General features: G+C 38.3%; 1 protein-coding gene across 1 annotated transcript; it reads left to right on the forward strand.

Annotated features, from left to right (window-relative positions):
* Window positions 1-17,926: 17,926 nt before the first annotated feature.
* LOC110792105 (uncharacterized) lies at window positions 17,927-20,374 on the forward strand. The gene is made up of 2 exons (XM_021996916.2): window positions 17,927-19,746; window positions 20,058-20,374. Exon 1 carries the CDS (start codon window positions 18,597-18,599, stop codon window positions 19,416-19,418), a length of 822 nt encoding a protein of 273 aa, XP_021852608.2. The 5' UTR covers window positions 17,927-18,596; the 3' UTR covers window positions 19,419-19,746; window positions 20,058-20,374.
* Window positions 20,375-22,130: the final 1,756 nt, after the last annotated feature.

Raw genomic sequence — 22,130 nt, forward strand, 5'->3', positions numbered from 1 at the left:
AAAATCATTAGAACTTCATATGGGCTGTCTTTAAATCAATCTCATTATGTTGAGAAAATCTTAAAGAAATTTAATCAATTTGATTGTACACCTGCGAAAACCCCATATGATTCTAATATTACTTTGAAGAAAAATAAAGGTGATAGTTGTAAGGTTATGATACATATGACATTTACATAGATCATGCGGAAACAACCATTAACCCAGGAAACATATTATTTACACATAATCATATAGCATAATTAGATGCATACTCTTTGTTGCGTGCCCTCCCTAGCTGCGCCCGAACCGAACAAGAACAAGTCTTTTAGGACTCCAAGTGTCGTCCCTCCGTAGATAGTCCACAGCACGTCCGGATCCGCCTTAAGATTGACCAACTAGAATCGCCCTTAAGGTACTAGAAAATTCGGCACTTTTATGAGCAAGATGTGTTTTAATTTTCTCTCAAAAAACTCACTTTTGAATACTTTGAAACTTGTATATAAATTATGACCCCTAGGCCTTTATTTATAGAGTTATGGAAAAGGAATCGTAATCCTAGTAGGATGCGAATTAATTGGAATTAGAATCCTACATGAATTCTATTTAATTAATTTATCCAATTAGGAATAGACATTTAATCATACACTGACTCTTGCTGATTCAGGAATCACGCATGAGCACAAACTCACACACACACGGCAGCCACAAGGACTGCCCATGCGTGCGAGCTGTAGCCCACGCAGCAAGGCCCACGCATCCGTGGCCTTGGCGCGCGCTGGGCTTGTGGCGTGCGTGCTTGCTGGGCGACGGCCTGGCTTCGTGCTGGGCCTTCGTCCGGCAGGCCTCGTCCGATGCTAATTCGTACGATACGCTTCCGATTAAATTTCCATTTCCGGAATCTATTTCCGATACGAACAATATTTAATATTTCCGATTCCGGAATTAATTTCCGTTTCGAATAAATATTTAATATTTCCGTTTCCGGAATTATTTTCCGATTCCGGCAATATTTCCGATTCTGACAATATTTCCGTTTCCGGCAATATTTCCGATTCTGACAATATTTCCGTTTCCGGCAATATTTCCGATTCTGGTAATATTTCCATTTCCAATAATATTTTCCGATACGTACCATGTTTCCGTTTCCGGCAACATCTACGACTTGGATAATATTCATATTTCCGATACGATCCATATTTCCGTTTCCGGCAATATCATCGTTTCCGGAGTATTCATTTCTTGCCTGTGACGATCTTAGCTCCCACTGAAACCAAGATCCGTCGGTTCCGAATATTCATAGATGGAGTATTTAATGCCATTAAATACTTGATCCGTTTACGTACTATTTGTGTGACCCTACGGGTTCAGTCAAGAGTAAGCTGTGGATTAATATCATTAATTCCACTTGAACTGAAGCGGCCTCTAGCTAGGCATTCAGCTCACTTGATCTCACTGAATTATTAACTTGTTAATTAATACTGAACCGCATTTATTAGACTTAACATAGAATGCATACTTGGACCAAGGGCATTATTTCCTTCAGTCTCCCACTTGTCCTTAGGGACAAGTGTGCATTTCCTAATTCCTTTGTCGCTCGATGCTTGCTCTTGAACATAAGGTAAGAGTTGTCATCCTTATTATGTCCAGAGGTGTTCCTCGGTTTCAGAGTTCAACTGATCAAATAAACAGATAATCATAGCCTATGATTCATCCGAGCACGGCCATGCATTTCACAGTTTCTAGCTCTCCGAGTGGCCTTGTACAACTTTTAAGCATCTCATCCCGATTTATGGGAGGACAATCCCAATCTTGCGATCTTGAGATTAGACTTCGTTTGATAGGTGATTACCTGAGCGTTGCCTTTATAGCCTCCTTTTACGGTGCGACGGTTGGTCAACGTCAAAGCAACCAGTTCTCAAACAAGTAATCTCAAATCACTCAGGTATTGAGGATTTAGTGTCTAATAATTTAATGAAATTTACTTATGACAGACTTTCATCTCTTACAGTAAAGTTTCATAGGTCTTGTCCGATACTAGTCTTCCCAAAGTAAGTATCTATGCAAATGATTATGACATTGCCATGTCCACATAGTTCAAGAAACAGAACTACTAGTCATCTTGCATTCTAATCGTCTAACGTTTTCTATGCGTCCAATTTTATAGAAAACTCCGATTAGGGACCATTTTCAACCTTTGACATTCAAGTTCACTTGATAGACATTTCTTAGTCACAGGACTGGTCCTGACAGTCTATCTTGAATATATCGTCAAGTTGAAGGGACTCATCATTTAATAAACCATAAATTAAATGGAAAAATGAATTTCTTTCATTTATTGTGAATGATTAACCAATAATGTTTTACAAAGATTTAAACTCTAAAACTTTAAAACATTAAACAGAGACATCAAAGCCATTCTCCAATATGCTTGATTCCCATAGCTGCAGTGTGCGAGTTGTGCTTCGCTTGCGGCAGAGGTTTAGTTAATGGATCTGATATGTTGTCATCAGTTCCAATTTTGCTTATCTCGACTTCTTTTCTTTCAACGAACTCTCGTAGAAGGTGAAATCTACGAAGTACATGCTTGACTCTCTGGTGGTGTCTAGGCTCTTTTGCCTGTGCAATAGCTCCGTTATTATCACAATACAGGGCTATTGGTCCTTTAATGGAGGGGACTACACCAAGTTCTCCTATGAACTTCCTTAGCCATATGGCTTCCTTTGCTGCTTCATGTGCAGCAATGTACTCCGCTTCAGTTGTAGAATCCGCAATGGTGCTTTGCTTAGCACTTTTCCAGCTTACTGCTCCTCCGTTGAGGCAGAAGACAAACCCAGACTGTGATCTGAAATCATCTTTGTCGGTTTGGAAACTTGCGTCCGTATAGCCTTTAATAATTAATTCATCATCTCCACCATAGACCAGGAAGTCATCTTTGTGCCTTTTCAGGTACTTCAGAATGTTCTTGGCAGCAGTCCAATGCGCCTCTCCTGGGTCTGACTGGTATCTGCTCGTAGCACTGAGTGCGTACGCAACATCCGGGCGTGTACATATCATAGCATACATTATTGAACCAATCAATGATGCATATGGAATCCCATTCATTCGTCTACGCTCATCAAGTGTTTTTGGGCACTGAGTCTTGCTTAGAGTCATTCCATGAGACATGGGTAGGTAGCCTCGCTTGGAGTCCGCCATCTTGAACCTATCAAGCACCTTATTGATATAAGTGCTTTGACTAAGTCCAATCATCCTTTTAGATCTATCTCTGTAAATCTTGATGCCCAATATGTACTGTGCTTCTCCTAGATCCTTCATCGAAAAACATTTCCCAAGCCAAATCTTGACAGAGTTCAACATAGGAATGTCATTTCCGATAAGCAATATGTCGTCGACATATAATACTAGGAAAGCAATTTTGCTCCCACTGACCTTCTTGTATACACAAGATTCGTCTGTGTTCTTGATGAAACCAAAGTCACTGACCGCTTCATCAAAACGTATATTCCAGCTCCTGGATGCCTGCTTCAATCCGTAGATTGATTTCTTTAGCTTGCATACCTTTTTAGCATTCTTTGGATCCTCAAAACCTTCAGGCTGTGTCATAAACACAGTTTCTGTTAAAACGCCGTTTAAGAAAGCAGTTTTGACATCCATCTGCCATATTTCGTAATCGTAATATGCAGCGATTGCTAACATTATTCGAATAGACTTTAGCATTGCAACTGGTGAAAAGGTTTCATCGTAATCCACACCGTGGACTTGCCTGTAACCTTTTGCAACCAATCTAGCTTTGAAAACTTCAAGTTTCCCATCCTTGTCCTTTTTCAGTTTGAAAACCCATTTGCTTCCAATGGCTTGGTAGCCATCTGGCAAATCGACCAAATCCCATACTTGGTTTTCAGACATGGAGTCTAATTCAGATTGCATGGCTTCTTGCCATTGCTTGGAGCTAGGGCTCGTCATAGCTTGCTTGTAAGTCGCAGGTTCATCACTTTCAAGTAATAGAACGTCATAGCTCTCGTTCGTCAAAATACCTAAGTACCTTTCCGGTTGAGATCTATATCTTTGCGATCTACGCGGGGTAACATTTCTAGATTGACCATGATTCTCACCAGATTCTTCTAAAGATCTCTGAGTTTCATCCTGAATGTCATCTTGAGCAATCTCTAGAGTTTGTTGTTCGACTCGAATTTCTTCGAGGTCTACTTTTCTCCCACTTGTCATTTTGGAAATGTGATCCTTCTCCAAAAAGACACCATCTCGAGCAACAAACACTTTGTTCTCAGATGTATTGTAGAAGTAATACCCCTTTGTTTCCTTTGGATAGCCCACAAGGATACATTTGTCAGATTTTGGATGAAGTTTGTCTGAACTTAATCGTTTGACGTATACTTCACATCCCCAAATCTTAAGAAAAGACACATTTGGAGGCTTTCCAAACCATAATTCGTATGGAGTCTTTTCGACAGCTTTAGACGGAGCTCTATTTATAGTGAGTGCAGCTGTATTTAGTGCATGTCCCCAAAATTCTAATGGAAGTTCGGCCTGACCCATCATTGACCTGACCATGTCTAGCAAGGTTCTGTTCCTCCGTTCTGACACACCGTTCCATTGTGGTGTTCCAGGAGGAGTCAATTCTGATAGAATTCCACATTCTTTCAGATGGTCATCAAATTCATAGCTCAGATATTCACCGCCTCTATCAGACCGCAGTGCCTTAATCTTCTTGCCTAATTGATTCTCTACTTCACTCTGAAATTCCTTGAATTTGTCAAAGGATTCAGACTTATGCTTCATTAGGTAGACATAACCATACCTACTGAAGTCATCAGTGAAAGTGATAAAGTAGCTGAAACCACCTCTAGCATTTGTACTCATTGGTCCACATACATCTGTATGGATTAAACCCAATAGTTCATTTGCTCTTTCTCCAACTTTAGAGAAAGGTTGCTTTGTCATTTTGCCAAGTAAACATGATTCGCATTTACCATAATCCTCTAAGTCAAATGGTTCTAGAATTCCTTCCCTTTGAAGTCTTTCTAAGCGTTTCAAGTTTATATGGCCTAATCGACAATGCCACAGATAGGTGAGATCTGAATCATCCTTTTTGGCCTTTTTGGTATTTATGTTATATACTTGTTTGTCGTGATCTAATAAATAAAGTCCATTGACTAATCTAGCAGATCCATAAAACATCTCTTTAAAATAAAACGAACAACTATTGTCTTTTATTATAAAGGAAAATCCCTTAGCATCTAAGCAAGAAACTGAAATGATGTTTTTAGTAAGACTTGGAACATGGAAACATTCTTCCAGTTCCAAAACTAGCCCGGAGGGCAACGACAAATAGTAAGTTCCTACAGCTAATGCAGCAATCCGTGCTCCATTTCCCACTCGTAGGTCGACTTCACCCTTGCTTAACTTTCTACTTCTTCTTAGTCCCTGTGGATTGGAACATAAGTGTGAGCCACAACCTGTATCTAATACCCAAGAAGTTGAATTAGCAAGTATACAGTCTATAACGAAAATACCTGAAGATGGAACGACTGTTCCGTTCTTCTGATCTTCCTTTAGCTTCAAGCAATCTCTCTTCCAATGCCCCTTCTTCTTGCAGTAGAAGCATTCGGATTCAGAAGTGGGTTGACTGACCTTCCTCTTTGCAGATTTGGCGCCAGTTTGCTTAGTTGGGCTGGCCTTGTTGCCACCTTTCTTAGCATTCCTCTTCTTTCCAGATTTCTTGAACTTGCCCCCACGCACCATAAGCACATCCTGCTTATCACTTTTGAGCGTCTTTTCAGCGGTCTTCAGCATACCGTGAAGCTCAGTGAGCGTTTTGTCCAGACTATTCATACTGTAGTTCAGTTTGAACTGATCATACCCGCTATGAAGAGAATGGAGGATGGTGTCTATAGCCATTTCCTGAGAAAATTGCTGATCCAGCCGACTCATATTCTCAATGAGTCCAATCATTTTGAGAACATGTGGACTTACGGGCTCGCCTTTCTTAAGCTTGGTCTCAAGAATTTGCCTATGAGTCTCGAATCTTTCGACTCGAGCCAGATCTTGGAACATGTTCTTCAACTCACTGATGATTGTGAAAGCATCTGAGTTGATGAACGTTTTCTGCAGATCCGCACTCATGGTGGCGAGCATTAGACATTTCACATCCTTGTTGGCATCAATCCAACGATTGAGGGCAGCCTGAGTGACCCCGTCGCCAGGAGCTTCGGGCATCGCCTCATCTAGGACATACTCCTTTTCTTCCTGCATAAGAACTATTTGCAAGTTCCTTTGCCAGTCAAGGAAGTTTTTCCCGTTCAATTTCTCCTTTTCGAGAATTGATCGAATGTTGAATGAATTGTTGTTTGCCATATTAAAAACTACAATTGAAAAGAATAAACAAATAAATAACCATTCACAGTTTTTCTTAATAAACTTAAATTCTAGCATACATGCATAATTCAATGTTTATTAAGCATTTTATTCAAGTTATGTGTTCCGGCAGGTGTGAATAAAATGATTCCAAGATCCTAAAATCATTGAAGAACTAAGCACAGTTTGTCGACTTAATCCTAGAACATCTTAGGTAAGCAAAAGCCTTTTGCTAATAGTCTAGAAACTATTCTTGGTTGATAGGTACGTCTAAGAACTTATTAGGTAAACCTATCGAATTTGCCACGACATAAAAGGACTCCTTACTTATATCGTTGAGTTTCACCAAAACTAACATGTACTCACAATTATTTGTGTACCTTGCCCCTTTAGGACCAATAAGTAACACCTCGCTGAGCGAAAACTATTACTAGATTGATGTAAAGGATATCCAAGCAAGTGTATATTTTGGCATGGCACCTTTTAACTCAATTTTTAAGTTTGGAACTTAAGGCTCTTACTATGTTGGTTAGATTTTAAGTGAACTAAAATCCTTAATCATGCAACATAATCAGGCTTTTGATCTCATGCATTTTAAGACATATTTAAAGCAATAAATAACTTAAAACATGCATAAGATATTTGTGATCTAGTATGGCCCGACTTCATCTTGAAGCTTTGACTTCAAAGTCCGTCTTGAAAATCTCCGTGGGAGGCACCATTTTCTTCAAATAGGATAAGCTATAACTAATTACAACTATTTGATGGTTCGCAGACCATATTTGAATTGAAAAATAACTTTGGTACTTTAGACCAATTACATTCAAATTAATGGTACGCAGACCATATTTTCTATCCTATTTGGGCCATACTAGTCACTTTATAACCTGCAAAACAGTACATATACAATATATACCATTCACCCATTCATTATCATGAATGGCCCACATAGCTGGTTAGTAAAACACATTATGCATCACGTAAACATTTGCAGCAATTAATCAAGGTCACCAATAATCTACCAATTATTCAGTCCTTATTAATTCTAATCGAGTTGTTTTAACCTTAAGGATTTGTAGACCTAATCAAGAGTTTATGACTAAAAGGCGCTCCCACTAAAACCAATAAATTCATATGCTTTACTAATTTTAAACATAAAATTGTATTTCTAGTCTAACCGGAAACATACAAATTTAATTAAAATTTAAAGCTCATATAAATTTATAATTGAATCCAAAAATTTAATTTAATTTCAGTCGCATTTAAATTAATTCATGATTTTAATTTTAGTAAAATAATTAGAATAAATTCCATTTATTATAATTATAATATTCAAAATTAAAATCCAAGAAATTAATTCAAATTATTAATTTTAAAATTAATTAAAATTACGTGAACTGAAATTTTCAAATTAAACATTCAAAACGATCTAATCGAAACGCAAACACCCTACGCGTTGCACGCCCATGGGCCGTACGCACACAGCCATTGCTGGCCATGTGCGCGCAGCCCATGCGCTCGTAGCATAGCTGCTGCTGTCCCAACGCAAGCCTCCGCACAGCGCCCCATCGCACGCGAGCTATCGCTCGCAGTGCGCGCGCGAGATCGCTCGCTGGGCGCGCTGGCTCGCTCGCTGGCGCGCGAGATCGCTCGCTGGCGCGCGAGATCGCTCGCTGCGCGCGCGCGAGCCATCGCTCGCTGGGGCGCGAGATCGCTCGCTGGCGCGCGAGATCGCTCGCTGGTGCGCGAGCCATCGCTCGCTGGTGCGCGACATCGCTCGCTGGGCGAGCGACATCGCGCGCTGCGCGCGCGAGCAGTGCTGGGCGCAGCGCTCGTGGCACGCGAGCTTGCGCTCGCTGCGCGCGAGGCTGCGCGCACTTGTGCGAGGCAGCGCGCGTTGTGGCGCAGCTCGCTTGCTGCCCACACGCGACTGCCTTGGCTCGCCCTTCGCCCATGCCCATTCGTTCATTGCTCGTGGCACACGACACAAGGCAGGGCTGCTGCCTTGTGCTCGTGCACTACGCCCTTGCTCATTGCATTCGTGCCGCACGGGCGACGAGCTCCCTTGCTCGTCGTCGCATGCCCGCATTATACAACACCCCTTAAGGGTAACACGAAGCGTCCATTGCTTCGTGCGTGCAAGTTATTTGAACGAATCGCATAAAAATTTAAAATTTATATTTAAAATTAATGACAAATTAATAAATATTATTAATTTCATAATTTTAGGGCGAAAAAATCGAAAATTTATTATCCAATTGATTTCCGATTGATATGGATTCAAGTCTAGGTCATAAAAATTTAAAATTTATCGTAAATTTACAATTTTTATGGTGGTTTTTAATCATAGGTTTCTAATTAAATTACAATTAATTATGAAAATCAAATTAATTCTAAATTATTCTAATTTTCAACAAATTAATCATAATTACAAATTAGATTGCATAATTAACAAGACTAGGCATTCAAACTTGTTAAACATATGCAGTAGGTCAATCAAAAATTCAAGATTTATCAACAGGAATCGCAAATATTTAATTTAACATCTTAAATTTACGAAATTTTGCATCCGAAAAACTAAAACCTTCGAAAAGTCATAGTTAGGCTTCGAATTTGAGAATTCTGGGTTCGGCAGAAAAATACTATTTTTGTCAAAATTTTAGAATGCCTTTTACATGCGGAATTGACACAAAAATCACTCAATTCGGATGAGTAATGAAGAAACTGCCGAAAAACTGCGTACATATAATTAAATAAACGCAATTTGCAATTAATTAACAATTACGAAAATTAATCACCCCTTTTAATTCTTGCAAATTTGTAATATTTAACCATGTTCATGCAATTTAGATTATGAAAATAATAAGGGGCTCGTGATACCACTGTAAGGTTATGATACATATGACATTTACATAGATCATGCGGAAACAACCATTAACCCAGGAAACATATTATTTACACATAATCATATAGCATAATTAGATGCATACTCTTTGTTGCGTGCCCTCCCTAGCTGCGCCCGAACCGAACAAGAACAAGTCTTTTAGGACTCCAAGTGTCGTCCCTCCGTAGATAGTCCACAGCACGTCCGGATCCGCCTTAAGATTGACCAACTAGAATCGCCCTTAAGGTACTAGAAAATTCGGCACTTTTATGAGCAAGATGTGTTTTAATTTTCTCTCAAAAAACTCACTTTTGAATACTTTGAAACTTGTATATAAATTATGACCCCTAGGCCTTTATTTATAGAGTTATGGAAAAGGAATCGTAATCCTAGTAGGATGCGAATTAATTGGAATTAGAATCCTACATGAATTCTATTTAATTAATTTATCCAATTAGGAATAGACATTTAATCATACACTGACTCTTGCTGATTCAGGAATCACGCATGAGCACAAACTCACACACACACGGCAGCCACAAGGACTGCCCATGCGTGCGAGCTGTAGCCCACGCAGCAAGGCCCACGCATCCGTGGCCTTGGCGCGCGCTGGGCTTGTGGCGTGCGTGCTTGCTGGGCGACGGCCTGGCTTCGTGCTGGGCCTTCGTCCGGCAGGCCTCGTCCGATGCTAATTCGTACGATACGCTTCCGATTAAATTTCCATTTCCGGAATCTATTTCCGATACGAACAATATTTAATATTTCCGATTCCGGAATTAATTTCCGTTTCGAATAAATATTTAATATTTCCGTTTCCGGAATTATTTTCCGATTCCGGTAATATTTCCGATTCTGACAATATTTCCGTTTCCGGCAATATTTCCGATTCTGACAATATTTCCGTTTCCGGCAATATTTCCGATTCTGGTAATATTTCCATTTCCAATAATATTTTCCGATACGTACCATGTTTCCGTTTCCGGCAACATCTACGACTTGGATAATATTCATATTTCCGATACGATCCATATTTCCGTTTCCGGCAATATCATCGTTTCCGGAGTATTCATTTCTTGCCTGTGACGATCTTAGCTCCCACTGAAACCAAGATCCGTCGGTTCCGAATATTCATAGATGGAGTATTTAATGCCATTAAATACTTGATCCGTTTACGTACTATTTGTGTGACCCTACGGGTTCAGTCAAGAGTAAGCTGTGGATTAATATCATTAATTCCACTTGAACTGAAGCGGCCTCTAGCTAGGCATTCAGCTCACTTGATCTCACTGAATTATTAACTTGTTAATTAATACTGAACCGCATTTATTAGACTTAACATAGAATGCATACTTGGACCAAGGGCATTATTTCCTTCAATAGTGTGTCTCAAGAACAATATGCCAAGATCATTGGAAGTGTGATGTTTTTAATGAATTATACTAGACCAGATATTGCATATGCTGTTAGTAGATTGAGTAGGTATACTCATAGTCCTAATCGTGATCATTGGAATGCTTTAATAAGACTATTGAGGTACTTGAAAGGCACTATCAATTGGGGTTTGCACTATCATAGGACACCTTGTGTTTTAGAAGGATATTGCGATGCTAATTGGGTGTCAGATAATGATGAGATTCATTCTACTAGTGGCTATGTTTTCACTCTTGCTAGTGGTGCTATTTCATGGAAATCATCTAAACAAACTTGTATTGCTAAATCTACAATGGAATCTGAGTTTATTGCTTTAGAATTGGCAGGTCAAGAAGCCGAGTGGCTAAGGAGCCTGCTAGCTGACATACCATTGTGGGGGAAGCCAACTCCATCAGTGTCCATGCATTGTGACTCACAAGCTGCAATTGGGGTAGCGAACAATCAGTCCTATAATGGAAAAAGGAGGCACATTCGCGTGAGGCATGCAATTGTTAGAGATCTGATCAGAAATAATGTGATATCACTTGAGTATGTAAAGTCGGAGAGGAATATTGCAGATCCTCTCACCAAAGGCCTTTGTAAGAAAATGGTGCATGAGTCAGCACAAGGAATGGGTTTAAAGCCTATTGAGGAGTGAATTGTGATGGATACCCATCTTGGAGAAATCTAAGTTCAATGGGTCAAACTAAGTCACAAAAGAACTCGCGCTTTGTATACTACTGCCATTCCTATTAATAAAGTGATGTAGTATTTTGTTTTACTGTCAAATGTGTAAGGATGAGCCAAAGCTCTTAATAAGTTCATAGCCTATTGAGGTGGTTTATGACAGTATAAACCTGATGAACTTACCTATGTGAATGTGGGGGCTACGCCCAACCCCCTATGAGGTCCCTTGGTTTAGGACCTCTAGAGCTTTCATGAAATACCAGGAATTTGTGGGGCACTGACTATTAAAGTTCGCGAGAACACTACTTGTTTTGAGAAAAGTTTGGTGCGCTGTTGTGTTACTACAATCCCCATGCAAGGTTCAAGGATAAATCCACCTTATATGGTTGTATGACATACTAGTATGCACTAGGTATCAATTCAAGTCCACAAGACATTGATACTTGTAAAACTAAGTATCCCTTGCCCAGAACATCTTTCATTACCAAAGCCGTTCTTCTTTTGAATCATGTGGGGGAATGTTGGAGTTTGTTCCTCCAAAAAGGAATGCTTCAAAAGAATGAAAAACCAATTGTCCCACATTGATAAAAAACCCACATACTACCTTCTTTATATATTCCACTACCCTTTAATGATTTGTTAGAAGACTAGAGAGGTGGGACTAGTAACCACACACGCGCGCGCCGGGCCGGGCCGGGCTCGGGCGCGTGGCGCGTGGCGCGTTCGCGGGTGTGGGTGGGGCTCCTTTTTATTAACCGTTATTATTTTTGGTCGTGTAATCTTTGCAGGATTGACGTAACGGTGAATTGATTTCTTTGACGATTTGATTTCCGTCAAAGATATTATTCCGGTTGATTGCTTCAGTTACGGAATCAATCAAGGACTAATTGATTGGGTTTCCGTTTTTAGCTTAACCGTTTTGGCTATAAAACTTGACCTTCCCTTCCAGAAAAATACACACAGAACAATAATCTCTTCCTCTTCTCCGAAATGAAAACACAAAACCACCATTGTTCTGGGCATTGCTTAAGAGTGTTCTCAATCTAGTTCTTCGTCGTACACCGAAGGATTGGAGTCGTGTATCCCTGGGGGTCGGTTGCTACGAGTCCGCGTGTACTTAGCGGGGCAAATTCGACTTTAGGGCAGTGATTGGTGTCACGCCACGACATTGTTACAGATAAGCTTGTTCTAATTATTGTTCTTATTAGTCATAGTTCCTACAGGGTACACTCTCTTCACAACTTAACATACATGATAGTATGATACATAGCACAGAAACCTAGAGTGACTTCAGTAAAGTTTGTTTACAGACAGTTTTCTGTCATGGTGTTCGCAGATCATCAAGCCATCGTACAACCGAGCAGCCTCAAAACTGTCGATAATCCTCTCTTTTGGAGGATAAACATGAATATGATGAGGTTGCCCTGTCTTTTGTCCGTTTTGCCTGTCTAATTTCTCCAACAACATGAAAGTCTCCATGCTAATTCTTGAAAGGTTGTTAGGAGGTGCCATTTTACTTCTTTTTAATTCTCACCAAGTTAGTTTTGTTTTATGTCACACTTTGTTGTGGTATTATGTTCAATAGCTAGGGATGTCAACGAGCCGAGCCGAGCCGAGCCGAGTATTTGGCTGTTCGAGCTAGGCTTGATAAGAAATTTCCGAGCTCGAGCTCGAGCCGAGCTTAACCGAGCTTTCATTTTCCCTGTTCGAGCTTGGCTCATTTAAGTTTTTCGTTGTTCGAGCTTAGCTCACGAGTAGCTTGTTTAAGTTCAAGTTCGAGCCGAGTCGAGCTATTAACAAACGAACCTTAACAAACGAGCTTTTAACAAACGAGCCTTAATAAGCAAGCAAGATCGAATTTAAACGATCTTATTAATAAACAAAATATTATTTTTAAAAAACTATAAAACATAAAAACATAACCAAACCCGAATAAAAAGTTAGCATAGCATACTTACTAATAGTATTTTATAAATTATAATCTCCAAAAATAAAAATACTCTAAATATCAAAGTCTAACAAAATAATTGCAACTTATATTTACTATAAATATAAATTAGTTATATTCTTTTTAGAAATCTAATATAAACGAGCTTGAACGAGCTTATAAACGACCTTATAAACGAACACGAACGAGCTAGGAAACGAATATGAACGAGTTGTTCGCGAGCCTAAACGAGCCGAACACTTAGTTGTTCGAGCTAGTATCATTTATTGAACGAGTTTAAATTTTTTGTTCAAGCTCGTTTATTTATTAATGAACGAACTTTGACCGAGCTTTGACCGAGCTTGTTCACGAGCTGTTCACGAGCGTATCGGCTCATTGACATCCCTATCAATAGCCTCACCTATTTATAGAATATGATGGATAAGAATCGTAATTTTCGTCGTCGAATGAGTAAATTTTACAGCATCAGCCTTGGCCCTGAGGGGTGAAACGAGGGGCGGCCGCCCTGGGCCCCCTGTTGGGGAGGGCCTCAAAATTACCAGTTTGTGTTAATATAATAACAATAAAAATTGCAATAGTAATTAAGAGTAGTAGTGGCTCAGTTGGTTAAGGGGGTAAAGGTTGTAGCGTGGATGGAAGTGGGGGGGAATTCAGGTTCGAATCTTGCCGGTTGAAATTTTAACATGTTTTTCAATTAATTTACATGCCTTATTTCTATAATTCTATGTTTTATTGAATTTTTGTAACAGTATTTTATATTCGGATACAAACAACCTAGAAAAATAATTATGGAGTATTGTTTTAGTTTGGTTGTCTGTGTTTGTCTTTGTTAACCACTTCCGCTTTCTTTTAATGATTTTTTTGCGTATTATTTAGAAAGGAAAAATAATATATTCAAGGCCCAACCACCCAAATGTTATACAATCTATTTTTTAAAGTATAATTTTTTTTTATATATTAAAAGTTTACTGTACATAAGGGGCTCTTTACTTATGTTTCGCCCTGGGCCCCCAAATTGTCAGGACCGAGCCTGTACAGCATATTAGGTAGAAACGGTAGGTATTTTGTTTAGGCATCTCTTGATCCAGACTGCATAATTGAGCAAAATACTGATAAAGTCGAATATTGCGATGAATTGAATTACATATTCTTCAACTCTGCAGGAATTTATAGAAAGAAGCTTGTGGAATGCTGCAAGAATATAATCAAGCCGTCAAAATATGTTCAGATATTAGAAATTCCCCTACTACATTGAAGAGAAAGTGTTAGATATTTTCATATTTTTAGATAATTAGGAATATTTTGTATATATGTAGAAGTATATACCTTGAATTCACAAATTAGAAGTTGCACCCGATTTCATGTAGCTCTACATGCATCAGGGTTAAAGACACTTTTTTCAATTTAAAAACACATTTTTGCGGTTTGAAAGCAATTTTTTAAAATTTAAAAATACAACATTTTTTCAGGAAAATATCTTTTTATTTTAGTGATTGTATTGTATTCAACAATATGTTCTTTTAAAAAGGATGTGCTTTTTGTCTGTAAAAATGTGCTTTTAAACAATTAAAATGTGCTTTTTGAAACATTAAAAGTAAAAACGACTCGGTTGCATTTCACTTTACATGCAATCGAGTGTACCTTCTACCAAATGACATGACACAAAGACAACATTTTATTATCTCTTTTACAACTTTTAGCATCACCCTGAAAGTATATATCTAATACTTCGGACTTTATCAATTATAGTTCGACCCGCTGGCCCAACCCGACCCGTTCCGAAAAAGTGCGGGTTTGGGTAACCTAAAATATGCAATTTTAGACCAAAATCCAAGCCCGCCACGAAAAACCTGTATCGGCCAGCAAAGCCCGCACCAAATTATGGGTTTGGACATATTTTTTCGTGTTAAAATCGGACCCGACCCGAATTTTGATCACCTCTGATACCTAACCTCATGGAACCATATTTTATGTACTAGTTTGGTTTCTGAAAGTTATTTATAATCTATTTGCAATACTCCCATACAATATTTGACCATTAATTAATGCATCCACAATTCTGTTTGAGTAAAAGGTTAGTATTTTAAATATACATCTTGAGATGAATAAAAAATCTAACATGATAATGTTTTGATCTATGTAACTGGCTTCAAGTGAAGTCCAAAAACCCACATCCAAACTATAGGCAAAACAAACTTGGACCTGGTCTAACTTATTGTTGTGGGAACTTTTGATGGTGCTGACGTGTCACCCTTTCTATGGAGGTATCAGGTATACGATGTCACGATCTTCTTACAACTTGCAAAATAAGAATATTCCTGTAAGAATATTCCCTCCGATCCCTAGGTAAGTATTTAATACAGAGAGAAAGTGTTGTAGAGAGAAGGTAGAGCGGAATAGTTTAAGGTAGGTGAGAATGAATTGATTTCCCTTTTTCTTTAGGATTTAGGCTACTTATAAAGCTAGGGTATTGGGATTTGTTCCCAAAAATTCCTAGTTTACCTGGTCCATCCCACTGGTAGATGAAGATATGTGTCCTTAACATGATTTAGATGGAGGGTTTAAGATGTGCCTCTTGTTGGGCTTTTTCCTAGTTGGGCCTCTCATGGTTTTGTTTGGTTCAGATAGAAAGATTTGACACCCGAGCAGTATTACTGCCATGTGTCATTCTTTGATTAGTCGAGGGTAAGTAAGCACTTTGTGCCACATTAGAAGGTGCCACATGTCGCGTTATGATTGATCCAAGGTGGACAAGTCCTTTTTATCGCGTTATGATTGGTCCAAGGTGAACAAGTCCTTTTTGCCACATCACTTAGAGCATGAACCGGCAAAATAAGAAGTCCATCTCATATGGACTTAAGGGAGGTGGCGAGTGAGCTTAAGAGAGGGGCGTAACCCACCAGATTCTGGCTTACAATATGCATCGTTTGAAATTAAGCTTACTGCCACCTTTGTAGTAACTCGTAACAAATTCCTATGCAAAGCCTCAAATTGAAGGTAAGTCTAAGGCCACGATTTTGGCCATTAAACTTAGAATTCATCGTCTAATGCTCTTGCATCACCCCCATTTAGTTGCAATCCCTATATATTTTGAGTTCCTTGAAAGTGGATAACATTGTTTTGTTGAGCGTAAGAAGTTGGAATCCCAATATAGGCAAATTTCCCAGTATTTAGTACATGATACTCTTTAAATAGCTATGTTACCACTTAGTACAACTTCGATACATACCAGTGTATTTCCTTCAGACCATTTTTTTTAACATGGGCTAAAACATACATTGAAGGAAAATAGTTTACAAATTACAACACACGAATACATAACATTAAATAAAAATACATATAACATACATACATACTGCGTAGCTAGTTCCAATAAGTCCTTCCAACTGATGGTTTCTTGACATAGTGTTCACAAATCATAACTCCACCAAAAGCTCTAGCAGCTTGCACACTATCAATAGTTCTCACCTTTGGGGGACGATGAGTGTGAATTTGTGGTCGAGTTTGAGGGTGTTGTTGAGGTCGAGCCCTCGATCTTCGCCCCCTCTGCTCGTCGAATTTCTCTAATAGCATGAAGGCTTCCCTTGCAATATGAGGAGGAAGGGAAGGAGGTGCCATTCGAGCTTAACTAATTTGTAATGTGTTAGCTGAAAATGTTTGTTGTTGGATGATAGGTTAACTAACATGTTTGGCCTTTAAATAGGCCACTTTGATTCTCTACCTTATTACTTTCTATATATAAAAAAATTTATCTATTGTGCTAGAAGTACCTTATATAAAAAATAAAGTGCCTTTTATAAAAAAAATTATCTATTCTATTGTGGATATAAGTACCTTATTACTAAGGTTTCCTAATAATAATTAGGATTAATTTTGTAACCCACCTATAACATACGATCAATGAAATACACTCTAATTTAGAGAGTTTACTTTACACAATCTAATATGATATTAAAGCTTAGGTACTCCGTAATAATTTAGCTTCCCCGAACTTTATTACTTTTATTTTTAATCTAACTAAGGACCTTTTCGGCCAACTTCCACCAATTTCATTTTTTTACTGCATACTACGTACCTCCGTTTCACAGTTACTATATGCACAAATATTAAGATAAAAGTAGAAAAGTTGGTTAAACTTGTCAGAAAGACCGATCTACGATAATATATTATGTGGCGGCTTAAAAGAGGAAGGTTATCTGCACCTGTTCTGTTCTTTTAGTTACCTTTATTGATGTTATAAGTTTTCTTTATTGTAGTTATAAGTTACCTTATTTTCAAAGCTATTAACTCAAATTGTAGAGCAATGTATAATATTGTACATGGTGTGGGGTCAGACTCCACGTAGCCTACTACCTATATTACAATGTTGTGCAAAGTATAATTATGGTGACATGTAGTTCCAATTCTTTTGATGCACGAGTTTGAATATGCTGCGATAAACTTTTATCCCACAATCCGTGTACCATTTGGAAAGCATGTTCTTTCTATTGATTGATATTCCTCCTTTCATTTTCAAACAATAATAAGAAATTGGAGGACATATATACATAGTGTTAGTCGCTCTTGTATGTTACGTAGTACTATAATCAAGATTACTTTTTGGATAGGGAATTAGTTACAGCTCCACATATATATTCTCCGTATCTAGATATATAGTTAAATGGGTTCAATTAACGGATATGTGGCCAACTTTGATTCTACCTAAATCCCATTTGCTGCCTATATGTTAAAGAACTCGAGGTGAAGTTGTTGGTGTACAAAGTCCAAGATCAACAGCTAATCTTTTCACTTCGACTGTCCTCAGTTGCGTCAGTACTACACAGAGGAAGCCACCCCTTATTCAAGCACATCAATATGCTGCCAAGCCTAACCATCTTCTAGAAGCTATGACATCAGCCTTATCACATCAGCTCTAACTACCTATCCTATATTTTAGGAATTCTGTTAGAGGTCTGTTAGGTGATCTTAGTAGTTGTAATAATGTTGCACTGACAATTGTAATTGCTGATGTGTAAGTTTGAAGCTCACTCATTGGTTGGAACACATCACCAATCACATTGTATTTATAGTTTACTCAGCTGCTGTAATTCATTCAATTCATTCTTTCAGAAATAAATAAAATTCTGTCTAAAGTTCTCTGATCTCTTTCTCTTTCAATGCTTGCTGATAATCAGTTTCAAGCAACAAACTCAACCTAAATGGTGAGTTTCAACATTGTATCAGAGCAGTGATCAATCGATCCTGCGTTTTTCTCTTCTTCTTGTTAATTCTTTAATCAAATCTTAATAGAAATTGTGATTTCACAACAACAAAATGCCTACACATCAGCAAGATCCATCACAGAATCCCAATTCTGCTTACTACCTTAGTAATAGTGATTTGAATACCACCAAATTGGTGAATATTGAGTTTGAAGGTGAAGGAAAAAGTTTCAGTGACTGGAGAAGATCAATGATGATAGCATTGTCTGCTAGGAACAAGCTTTGCTTTGTAGATGGCAGTCTGAATCAACTAGCAGCTAATTCTACAAACTACAGAATGTGGATCAGGTGTAATGACTTGGTCATTTCATGGATACTTGCCTCTCTTGAACCTTCAGTTGCAAGAAGTGTTCTGTGCCTTAAAACTGCAAGAGCAATATGGCTCGATTTAGAGGAAAGATATTATTGCAGAGAATCTGGACCTCAGCTATTTTATGTTCAACAACAGTTAGGTGAATTAACACAAGGAGATGATGAAGAAGTTGCTAGTTTTTTCACCAAGATCAAACTTCTATGGGACCAGCTGGATGGATTAGAACCTTTACCTTTTTGTGTTTGCATAGGCTGTAGTTGCACACTCACTCAGAAATTGTTGAAAACACAGCAGAATCAAATATTGTTTCAGTTTTTGATGAAACTGAATCAGAAGCATGAGCATACTAAGAGTACTATATTAATGATGAATCCTTCACCTACAATTTCAAAGGCCTATGGTCTTTTACTTCAGGAAGAACAGCAAAAGGAAGTACATAATTACAGAGTTCAAGTGCATTCAGAGTCCACAACATTCAATGCAAGAAGATTTGACAATAAACCTTACAAGAATCAGTACAATTCAAGTTCTAATCCTCAAAATTCAGGATCTGGAAGTTAGTATAGAAGCTTTAACAACACTAGGAACAATATGTTCTGTGATCATTGTAAAATGAGAAATCACACTATTGATAAATGCTGGAAACTTCATGGTTATCCAAAGGACTTTAAGGGTAAAGGAAAGAGAATAGCAGGAGCAGCAGCTCAACTGGATGAGTTTACTTCTAAAGAAACTCAAGGGGAGGCAGATGCAGGGATGATTCATGCTACTTTTACAGAAGAGAAATACACTCAATTAATGAAATGCCTACACAGTCAGAAAGTTGCTAATCAAGTTGAGAATAATGGCTCTCACTCACTTGGATTAGCAACTAGTTCTCAACCTAAAGGTACATTTTGTTTTCTGTCTGATTTCAAAAGAAAATGGATATTAGACAGTGGTGCCAGTGACCACATGTGTTCTGATTTATTACTTTTTAGTACATTTGAGACTGTACATGATGACTAGCACACTATTACTATACCTGATGGAACTGAATTAAGAGTAAAACATAAAGGTTCAATACAGTTGAGTCAAGATATCATTCTCAGAGATGTTTTATATGTCCCAAAGTTTCAGTTTAATTTGATATCCATTTCTAAACTCTGTTGTGACACTAAATGTTCAATCTATTTTACAAATGATGAATGTTACATTCAGGACCCTTCCAAGAACAAGCATACTCTTCTTGGTAAGTTGGAGAGAGGTCTGTATAGCCTAAATGAAGATCTCTTTGCACCAGACATGATTCCAGTTCCAAATAAGTATGCTCTTTCAGCAGTCAAGCCAGCAGCAATACAAGAAGCCAAGTTGTGGCATCTCAGACTTGGACACATGTCTTTTGGAAAAATAAAAGGTCTCAAAGGTGTTGATGTACATCGTTGTTTAGCTGAATCATTTTGTCAAATCTGTCCACTAGCCTAACAAACTAGATTTCCATTTTCATCTAGTTGTATCAAAACCACTACACCTTTTGAACTAATTTGTATTGATGTATGGGGGCCATATTCTGTTTTAGATACTTCTAGATGTAATCAATTCCTTACAATTGTTGATGATTACACTAGGATGACTTGGACACATCTAATGATAAATAAAACAGAATCAGTTCAAATCATGTCTCTGTTTTTACTCTATGTTGAGAATCAGTTTGGCTTAACTGTGAAACAAGTGAGATCTGATAATGCTCCTGATCTCACTGAAGGAAAAATGAAAGAATTGTTTCTTGAGAAAGGTATTCTAGGACAGACCAGTTGCAACCATACACCTCAGCAAAATGATGTTGTGGAGAGAAAACATAAACATCTTCTTGAAACTGCCAGAGCTTTATCCTTTCAATCCCAGCTTCCTGACAAATATTGGAGTGCTTGTGTACTTACAACAACATATCTAATAAACAGAATGCCTTTAAAAAGCATAAATTTCTCTACTCCCTATGAAAAGTTGTTCAAAAGCAAACCTGATCTTTCTCATTTAAGAGTGTTTGGCTGCCTATGCTATATAACCACTTCCAAAGTAAAAAGGTCAAAGTTTGACCCAAGAGCAGATCCATGTGTCTTCATTGGATATCCCTCAACACAAAAAGCTTACAAGGTTTTAAATCTCTCAAACAATAAAATTATTACATCCAGAGATGTTCTTTTTCATGAACATCACTTCCCTTTCCATTATTCTTCTAATCCCAACACAACTTACTCAACCAAAATTTTCTTACCCCTTGTAACTTCATTTTCAGAATGTTTTTCAGTTTCACCAATCCAGCAACAAGAACTTCAGCATCCATCACCTGAAAATGAATCTACTCCTAAATCATCCCCTAATATCCCTTCTGAAAGTACTCCAGAAGAACCAACACATTCCATTTCTCCTCCAAATTCTCCTATTGTTCCTACTGTGTCTTTACCCTCCACTGAACAACTTTCCAGAAAGTCCTCCAGGATCTCTAAACCTCCAACACACCTTAAGGACTTTGTTTGCTCCAAACCTGTCAAACGCTGGTGTAACCTTGTTGCTTATGACACCCTTCCTGACACACACAAAGTCTTGATTGCTGCTCATTCAAGTCACATTGAACCTACTTCCTATAGGGAAGCTGCTACTGATGATAGATGGTTGGATGCCATGGAAAAAGAAATCACTGCCTTGAACAACAACCACACTTGGGATTTTGTTGTTTTACCTAAGGGTAAGAAAGCCATTGGGTGTAAGTGGGTGTATAGAATTAAAAAGAATGCAGATGGTTCAGTTGAGAGGTACAAGGCCAGACTGGTTGCCAAAGGTTTTACACAAAAATATGGCATTGATTACCATGAAACTTTTTCTCCAGTGGTAAAAATGTCTACATTAAGGTGTTTGATCTCTCTTGCTTATAGTAAAGGCTGGAAGCTGTTTCAATTGGACATAAATAATGCCTTCCTTCATGGACACCTTGATGAAGAATTTTATATGAAGGTTCCTGATGGTGTTAATGCTCCTACAGGCCATGTTTGTAAGCTCACAAAGTCACTCTATGGTCTCAAGCAAGCTTCTAGGCAATGGTTGTTAGGTTATGATACATATGAAAAACATAAATCATGCGGAAAAACCTTAATGCCAGGAAACATATTATTTACACATAATCAGTTAGCATAATTTAGATGCATACACTTTGTAGCGTGCCCTCCCTAGCTGCGCCCGAACCAAACAAGAACAAGTCTTTAGGACTCCAAGTGTCGTCCCTCCGTGGATAGTCCA

This window comes from Spinacia oleracea, chromosome 6, assembly GCF_020520425.1.
Source record: "Spinacia oleracea cultivar Varoflay chromosome 6, BTI_SOV_V1, whole genome shotgun sequence".
NCBI classification, from domain to species: Eukaryota; Viridiplantae; Streptophyta; class Magnoliopsida; order Caryophyllales; family Amaranthaceae; genus Spinacia; species Spinacia oleracea.